This window comes from Alnus glutinosa, chromosome 9, assembly GCF_958979055.1.
Source record: "Alnus glutinosa chromosome 9, dhAlnGlut1.1, whole genome shotgun sequence".
Classification (NCBI taxonomy): Eukaryota; Viridiplantae; Streptophyta; class Magnoliopsida; order Fagales; family Betulaceae; genus Alnus; species Alnus glutinosa.
In genome coordinates this window covers 1,756,850-1,766,341 of record NC_084894.1, presented here as the reverse complement: position 1 = coordinate 1,766,341, position 9,492 = coordinate 1,756,850, and the positions used below count along the sequence as shown (strand labels likewise).

The 9,492-nt window shown below is 32.4% G+C and overlaps 1 protein-coding gene across 1 annotated transcript; it reads right to left on the bottom strand.

Moving 5' to 3' along the window:
* Positions 1–193: 193 nt before the first annotated feature.
* LOC133877193 (beta-glucosidase 12-like) lies at positions 194–6,919 on the bottom strand. Its single transcript, XM_062315446.1, has 13 exons — positions 6,700–6,919; positions 6,514–6,583; positions 4,816–4,874; positions 4,646–4,721; positions 4,419–4,496; positions 4,234–4,321; positions 3,104–3,359; positions 2,270–2,385; positions 1,933–2,150; positions 1,438–1,469; positions 1,102–1,204; positions 875–983; positions 194–590 (listed from the first exon to the last, which is right to left on the bottom strand). Exons 1-13 carry the CDS (start codon positions 6,862–6,864, stop codon positions 422–424), a joined length of 1,539 nt encoding a protein of 512 aa, XP_062171430.1. The 5' UTR covers positions 6,865–6,919; the 3' UTR covers positions 194–421.
* Positions 6,920–9,492: the final 2,573 nt, after the last annotated feature.

The following is a 9,492-nucleotide window of genomic DNA, read 5'->3' as shown; positions in this document are numbered from 1 at the left end:
ATTACAATTATCACAAAAAAATTTCTATCCTTAACAATATCGAGCAATCTATCCTGCCATTACAATTACCGGCCCCTACCATCATTACGATTTTTATTAGAACCCAATCATAAATCAATTTGCATGTTGCGAATCTCATAGATCGGAGCCTATGGATCATTCTCTCACCAATTGCAGAATTAGGCGAAAAAAAGAAAGAAAGTATAAAGCGATTATTATTTAACAAGCATTTGAGTCTGTACACAAAATAATCGCATTATTTAAAGAGATTACAGATGGAGAAGAAATGATATCTTCAGTTTATTGATTGGAATTCATGTCCAAAAAAAAAAAAAAAGTTTATTGATTGGAATTATACAGTCCAATATTATTATATAGATAGCTGATAATTATATGAGCATCGATCGTACGTCATGTCCGTTTATTTCTTGAGGAAATTCTTGAACCAACGGGCTGAAAGCTTAGGGTGTCTTTTCAGTCCGTTCTTGTAGTCCACGTAGTTGATGCCAAACCGAACTGTATAACCTAAATTCCATTCGAAGTTGTCCAACAATGACCATGCGAAGTAGCCTTTAATGTTTACACCTTCCCTGTTCCCAAGAAAATAATAAAAAAAAGAAACACAAACGAAAACAAAAACAAAATAGTCAAAGCCAGCAAGATTTGAGAGCGAGAGAGATAGAGAAAGCGATTGTTAAGCAATTTATAGTACTATTTTTCACACTTATTTCAAACTCGATGATCATGTGTTGTGTATTAAGTAAGTTTTTTTTTTTTTTTTTTTGAAAAAAAAAACAAATTAATTAATATGAAAAGCTACTTAAAATAACATAGATGTAAACAAAAAGTTTTACTTTTGTTAAGCGGTACTTACATGATAGCTCTGCGAAGATACCAAAGATGGCTATGGTGATACTCAATTCTATGGTTGTCCACAAGGGCTTCTTCAAGCGACAAGGTGGCATTATTGAACTCATCAACCCCTACAGTATAGTTTTACGTAGATATTTGGGTTCAAATGGTCATCTAATAGCTCCCATTCCATGAAAAGCTCCAATTTTCCATGAAGTTACGTGAAAATAATTTAAAAAGAAAAATTACCATTCTCGGTAATGTAGATTAGTGGATTATGATACCTCTCCTTTGTGTAAAGCAAAAGATCCAGAAATCCTCTAGGATAGACATAGAGCCCATCAGACGCAGCCTGTGATGTAGAGAAAATAATGGAGGGTATTTAATTAAAAGAGAATCTGCTCAAACCCTTCCCTTTACTTCCAGAGAACTAGCTAGCTAGCTAGAGGGAACAGATTTATATATTTTTCAATCAAACAGCTATACAGTATGTTTTGGCCCCTCATATAATAAATCCTAGTTTTGTTCTGAGGCTAGGAACTTTCAATATACCAAAAGAGAAATGTAGATTTATTTAACACATACCGGTGGGCCAATGAGGATCCCGTTGCGCTCAGCTACCACGATAAAATAAAAAAAAAAAAAAAAAAAAAAAAAAAAAAAAAAAGTGGTCTAGTTAGTATAAATACACAAGAAACACATAAAAATTGGAATAAAGTTTTTCTCCAAATTGAATTAGAAGAATCATATGTTATTAAGCTAACTAAATCAACAGAATCTATGAAGCTATATATATATATATATATATATATATATATATATATATATATATATATATATATATATATATGTTCAAAATGCACATTTGATTGAATATGATAGTTGAACTAGTAATTAAGTTAGGTCGACTGGTCACTATGCACCTGCATTGTACGTTCTATTAAGAATGCATATGAGAAAAACTTTGTTATAGGAATTTTGATACATGTTAGCTTGATAGACTGAGTTATTATAAAAAGTTACTTCAATTCAGTTTGGAAGAATACCTTATTCTAAAAATTATGTGTTGTATCTACTAACCTGTAAGATTGGCAAGAGAATCTGTTAAGTAGCTTGCATGTCCCGCATTAAGGTTAGGTGCGTAGGCTGCATAATAGGCAGTATAGTAGTTTAATCCGATGAAGTCAAATGACCCTTTTACAAGCTTCGATTGCTCTTTCGTGAACTTAGGCAATCGCTTTCCAACCAGAGACTGCATGCTATGGGGATAGTCACCATTTGTCAAGGGGTCCAAAAACCTACAGTAAATTAACCATAAAATATTACAATTTTCATTCAAATTAACCATAATAAAATTGTAACAAATTCTTGAAGTACAGGGGCAATCGAACAAATTGACACGTAGCGCAGAACTTACCAACCCAACATGAAATCAAGGGCACGTAGCGCGGCATTGCGGTTGTGCTTGGCATCAGAGAATGGCACCATCCAATGGCTTATTAGCGTAATCCCTATAACCCCTTTTTGTGATGCCTAGACATAATTAATAAACATTGGTTAATTAATAAATTCTCCCAATTATGCAACGGCAGGGTAAAAAGAATTTTTATTTGATGTTCAAATAATAACCAATTAGTAGGTGCATGTGTAACAAAACTGTATCATATCTATCAAACTTGCCAAGGTTGATAAAAATGTTGGTAGTCTTTACTAACAGTAGGTTTTTGCCAATTTAGTTAAATGGGTCAGGCTAGCTAGGGTTGACCTATATAATTTATACATATGTCTTAACATAAGCCGAACCCGATATGCGACATTTTAGAGTTGACAATTTTTACACGACTCATAAATCTAACATGAATCAAACACGAAACTAATTAACGGGTTATGATTGACGGTATGGATAGAAATTTAACTTGAGGGGCCAAAGTAAGAAAAGAAAGACCTAAAATAATTTTTAATCAAATTTAATGGCCTAGCATCTTTTTCTTTTTCTTTTTTTGGTGTGTGGAAGGCCAGCTCCTTGATCCGTAATTGATTGAGGAGTCTGATCTTTTTAATTAAATGGGTCAAAATAAAATTGACGTATATAATGTTATAAGCATGGTTTAACACAATCTGAACCCAACATGCGAACACAAATTCTCACTCGTAACTATCAAAGGTTTTTCATACAATTACCCAAAAGGTTTGATCAGGTATACGTCACTGCAATCATGCACATTGAATATCATTTAGAGTAATATAGAACCTGATATTTTTGCTTGTACACTTGAACAGCGGCTGCATGAGCAAGAAGCTGGTTATGGGTGACCAAATATGGCTCTGTGCCTGAATCTCCACCGGTGCAGTTCAGATTTTGCCAACTGGAACATCGACCAGGTGCATATTGCCCGGTTGCATAACCAACTTTGCTGAAGCTCCATGGCTCATTTAGTGTAATCCAATGCTTTACACGGTCACCAAATTCCTTGAAGCAAAGCTCAGTATAGTCTCGAAAGTCATCATTGAAAAGCAACGTGTACATACACATATATACATAAATTAGACTGCAAGCCCAGAGTTTGCATTAATTTGGTCATGATTAGAGCTAAGGTTGCAACCCATGGGAATTGGTCTGGTTTGCAACCCATGTTATCGTCCAACTCAATTGGCAAGACAACTTATTTCGGCAAAAATAAAGTACGTTTATTTGACAAGAATAAAATATTCTTCATTTCAAAAAAATGTATTCTCTATTTAGGAAAAAATAAAGAGTATTCTTATTCTCCAAGTAATATAATCTTATTTATTAGGTCCTATCTTTCCTTTTAAATGTAGGAAATCAGGGATAGTTAGAGCTTGTAATAAGGGGTCTTCTATAAGAACCCGAGAGGTATTGAATAAGAGCATGGTACAATTTCTTCTGCTCTCTTGAAGCAGTCACCAATTTCAATGTTGTTTACCCTAACCGATCATAATCATCTATGGCTTGAGATTGGTTACATGGCGGAGAGCAACAAATTAAACAATGACCAGAAGCGACAAACAAAGAGACAAACTGTGTAAATAAACAAAGAAAAATAAATATAGATAAATAAAAAAGTTCAAAATGTCTCAGATTCAGATAGTAAAATCTTTTGACCTCTTGCCAAATAAATGAGGCAAAAGGATATATATTAAACAAAACTCCATGACAAATTTGTAGCTAGCTTTCTTAATTGTTAGAGTAATTAACAATAATGCACTCCATCAAATGGGTCCTCATTCAAATCATAATTATGATAATATATTACAAAAAAAAAAAAAAAGTCTACTGATCAGATGGACAAAAGGGGATCAAGGACAATATATATATATATATATATATATATATGTCATGATCATGAGTTAGTCACTTACACAATGTGAGGACTTAAGAAACCACCATACTCATCTTCCAAGGCTTGGGGCATATCCCAATGAAAAAGTGTCACAAAGGGCTTTAGACCTGCATTTATTAATAGAAAAATAAAGAGTGAATTATATAGGCAATAAAACTGGATGACATATATACGACGGAATCATGAGATTAATTGATTTATGACCTTTATCCAGGAGCTCATTGATGAGGTTGTTGTAATATTTAATTCCTTCCCTGTTCACACCTCCACTTAGCTTTCCTTCTGAAATTTAGACCCCGAATGAAATTTTTATGGTTACATACAAAGTCAGAAAATAATATTTACTTCAAAACCTTGTACCCTATTTATTATCTTTTTCATTTTATTTGTATTTTTATGCAAGAAAGTAGCTGGCTAGGGATAAATCTTACTTGGCAACACTCGGGACCAAGAGATCGAGAACCTGTATGCATCTAAACCCATCTCCTTCATAATCCCAACATCTTCCTATAATATAATATATAATATGAAAAATAAAGTTGTTATCAAATTGTCGCCAACATCAAACTGGCTTAAACCATAATTAGAAAGGTGATCAAACCTTATAGCGATGATATTGATCAACAGCTACATCTCCATTACTGCCATCCGTTATCCTACCTGCAATTTCATATACTTCTTATATTCGATCGTAAAATATATAAAAGAGATTTATTTCTATGCGCTTCTTTGAGCCATAAGTTAACCAAGTACTAGTAGAACACCGTACACATGCCAAACTACCCAAATACGTATAGACAAAAATGCAGACAATTAACTTTGTTGTTTTAGCTAGTCATGTGAAGATGACAGTAAACGTTCGGTGGTCATGGAGAATATATGAAGACAAAGGATATATAGAGCTTTTCCATTGGCCTCACTTGATTCGAAGAACCAATAAAATAACCCCATGGTTAAACTAATCCCTATATTATTGCATCTTGTAGAAGTATTTCTAATTCATTAAGAACGAGCCTAGCTAACATTTTATTTTATTTTTTAGAAACTTTGGTTAACACTTTTGAACTTTCGATCACTTTTGTAATATTTCTCAAAGTTTAAGAACTTTTAATTTAGTATATTGAACTTTAAAAAAATTACAATTTCACTCATCTATTAGGATTTTTCATTAAATCCTAACGGACAGAAAATCCTAACGGATGAGTGAAAAATTTCCAAAATACCCTAAAAAAATATTGTAATTTAATTGTAATTTTGTAGTTTTATAAAGTTTACAGGAATATAAAAGTCATTTTATCCTTTGATCATTTGAGTTAATCACAAACGATAATAGGAGGAGTGAAATTACAAAAAAATTAAAAATTCGATATATTACATTAAGAGTTTCTGAACTTTAATTAAAGAAGAAATTACAAAAATGACAAACGAAACAACTAAAGGTTTCTTTTATTATTTTTTTTTTATTTTCTAATAAAGATGCTGTAGGAGTTTGTGCTAGGGTAGGCACGAAACCCAATTGGGTTTTGACTTCAGAAATTTATGCAGCTTGTTAGTCAAGATACCAATTTAAACTATTAAATTTATTATTTTTAATTTAACTTCACTTTTGAAATAAGTAAGGATTTAAACATCAAAATAAAGATTTTTTTTTTTTTTGCCATGTCCACACAAGAGAAAGAATGACTGATTTAAATTCGTAACCTCCACTTTATGAGGTGTGATCTTCAACCAATTAAACTGTCTCTTAAAATGAAATAAAAAATTTTAGTTCAAAACTTAAGTCCATAGTTGCTCCATTTCAATAAATTTCGATTCTTTTTTCAGCAATTCTGCATCCACTAAAAGCTGATCAACAAAAACCAATTTGGCACCAAATTTTTTCCATTTTTTATCAATATAAATGATTTTTTTATATTTCTCGTACATCTTTTTTTAAAATTAACCTTTAAATCTCTAGAACCTCTAAAATCCCACGAATAAATCTTATAGATTTAATAATAAATTTTTTTAATAATAAATCTTATAGATCTGCCAAGACTCAAGAGCATACATTCACATCCCCATCGCCTCAAGACAATTTAAGTTGTTGGGTGCCGTTTCTGTAAGAAACAAGTCAAGGACAATGGAAACAACAAAGCCATTTAAAGCGTCCAAATATGCAAGATCTTTGCATTTCATTATTTTTTGTACTAAAAAAAAAAGGTGAATATATAAAGAAAGAAGTTATAATATAACCCAATATATAATGCATACAATATTGGTAGTTCATACTTTGTTTTCAAGAGAGAGAGAGAAAGACTTGGATATCTATGGGTGTAAGTATCCCATATATTTGGTCCTTTGCCACCTTCATTTGCCGCACCTTCATACTGGATTTTAAAAACAAATTAATTGGCATATATACGTACTTGATATATAGATGCCTCATGCTTGACACTTTATGAAACCCTATTATGATACAGACAGGTATGTACGTAGGACTTACCTGGTAAGACGATGATGCCGTTCCGAAAATGAAACCCGCCGGAAAACTGCTCCGGTTGAGTGAATCAGTACTGTTTAGACATGGTGTAACAGCAATAATGCTATTATCAATCAATGAAGCAAGAAAGACGAGGAGGCCTAGGAGTAGATAGCCTTCAAATGCCATCACTGATTTTGGTTATTGTGGGTGGGAGGCACCGTCCATCAGGGCCTTTTTATAGACAAGAATCACTCAAACTGATGGTTTAAATAAAAGAAAGAAAGAAAAGGACAAAGAAATTCACAGGCAATACGTAAGTTAATTATCCTAACGTACGACTCTCAATTTAAGAGCATCTCAATAACCAAATGACTCATAATTTGACTATTATGAGCCTCTACTAGACATTTTTACTTTTTAGCTTATTTACGGTAGACACCATAACGAATAAAAATTTAAGAAAAAAAAAGGGACACTTTTCTTTGTTTATTATTTTCTCCTCAATCACCCATATCTCCACTACACTTTTCTTTGTTTCGTTTACCGTACAAACGATGTCAAATTGAAGTCAGCGCCGTTTATTATTTAAGTGGTACTAAATTTAAAATTAGTGTCTTTTGAACAGTAAACAACACTTTTTTTTTTTTCCTCCATTTACTGTTTAAACAATACTAATTCTTATGGTGAAAAATTTAGTTATAAATTTTTGTTTAACCTTTTTTAGGGAGAGAAAAAGAGAGAGAGATAAGAGAGAGGAGCTCTCTTGCGCTCCTGTGCACGCAGGAGCTTCAAAGCTCTCGCACAGTCCCTTCATGCACTCCTGCGTAGGAGCTCGAGGCTCAAGAAAGAAGAAGAAGTACTCCCGTCTCCTCCTGCGTAGGAGGCTGAAGAAAGAAGGAGGAGGAAGCTCCAGGAACTTCTACAGGAAGATAAGAAGAAAAAGAGGAGGAATTTTTTTTTTTTTAATTCACATTAATGCCATTTTACTGTTTAAACGGCACTATCCAAATAGTGTCATTTGAACAGTAAAATGAAGCTAATGGGGTAGTGTCGTTTACTGTTCTAGATAGTGTTGTTTGGACAGAAATGGCGTTAATTAACGTCATTTGAACAATAAACAATACTAATTTGGAAACTCGTCCCTATGTTTTGCTCCTTTTTTAAAACGAAATTATTCAAACGACACTAAGTGCCTATTTTTCTTCTTTTTGGTAGTGATTCATCTTCCCCATTCTTCTAATTGCACATCGAGAGAGATACAGTGAGTTTGAGAGAGAGAGAGAGAGATTTGTCAATCCTCATGACCCATATCCTCTTCTGATCCCACTTTTCTTTCCACGACAATCTCTGAAACGCACAACGTACCGCCTCTTTCGCCGACATGATCATCAATCTGTTTGATGGGATCACTTCGGATAATTTTTATAAGTGTTGATCAAATGGTTGATTTCCATTATTACATTATCAAATTGTACGATAGTCGTATATCGATTTATTTACTAAATAGGAAAATCAAATGCCGGCAAAGGATTAAGTTTGAATTTAATTTTACTTTATATTCACATATATAGATGACGGGTGCAATTGTCCAAACTGACTACCATTCTTTTTTTCTTTTTTCTTGAAGCAATTAAACTAACTACCATTCTACCTAAGAATATCTTCATATCTTATTAGCAATAATTAGTAGTGTCAAATCCCATGGCCAGGATTTTCCACGAGCCACTCGATAAAGAAAATTAAATATTCATATATCCATTAATGAGTAATGCTAAAATATTTTCCTTGTGTTTTCTTATATCTTCCAAAACTAGCTAACGTGGTTTTTAAAATTAATATTGAATCGATATTTAATAGTAATTTATCACAAATTCAATTGTGATTTTAAATTAAAGTCATATCAGTTTTAAAGGAGTAGAAGGGGAACATGCACGTAGCATATATCACTCATGTATATCGATCTTCGATGTTGATCTTCAATATGTGACAAGTCCAATGGCCAAAAATACAAGAAGAAAAACACCAAAAAAAAAAAAAAGAAGAAGAAGGAAAGGAAATCTTATTTAAAATTTCGCAGGGAGAATTTTACATGTTAAAGAATCAAAAAGTCAAGAATACTGACTATTCCTCAAACAAATTAATTGTCTGGGGCATATGATATTGACCCTAGAAGAATGACATTTTTGCTTAGACCGGCCTGGTACAAAATGCATGCCCTATCTACCGCATCAAAAATTATTTCCATCCAAAAGGAATTAATATTCAAAACTGGTTGGCTCAGTTTTGAGTTGTGGTTGATTATAATTAACGGATCCTAAATTATTTAGTTTTAGTCACATTTTGCTTAGCTTCATTGAGTTTGATACGTACAATTAAGGGTATCAGTGGATTGTAAGCCCCATCAGTTGATGTTGATTCAAATTTATTGTTAGTTTATTTGCAATACTATTTTTTTAAAAAAAAAATAGTAAATTTATTGAAAATTTTTAAATTATAAAAAACCAATATTGAAATTATTTGTAATCAATATATATACTTCTTTCTCAAGCTAGCCATCAATATATTTATACCGCACGTGATCTTTTTTAATATATATTCCAATTTTCACATCATGCACTTTAAAATCCCAGAGATCTAGTCCATAATAATAGCTGATTGGATAGGGAAATATATTTTTTCGATAACTTTATTAATATATAATCAAATTAACCTTGCGTGTTTAGGATTTGTGTGCTCCCTTATCCAGTAATCAGTCTTTCACAATGAGATTCACCTATACAAGATTAGCTATGTAGCTGACCTGTTAGTCCATTA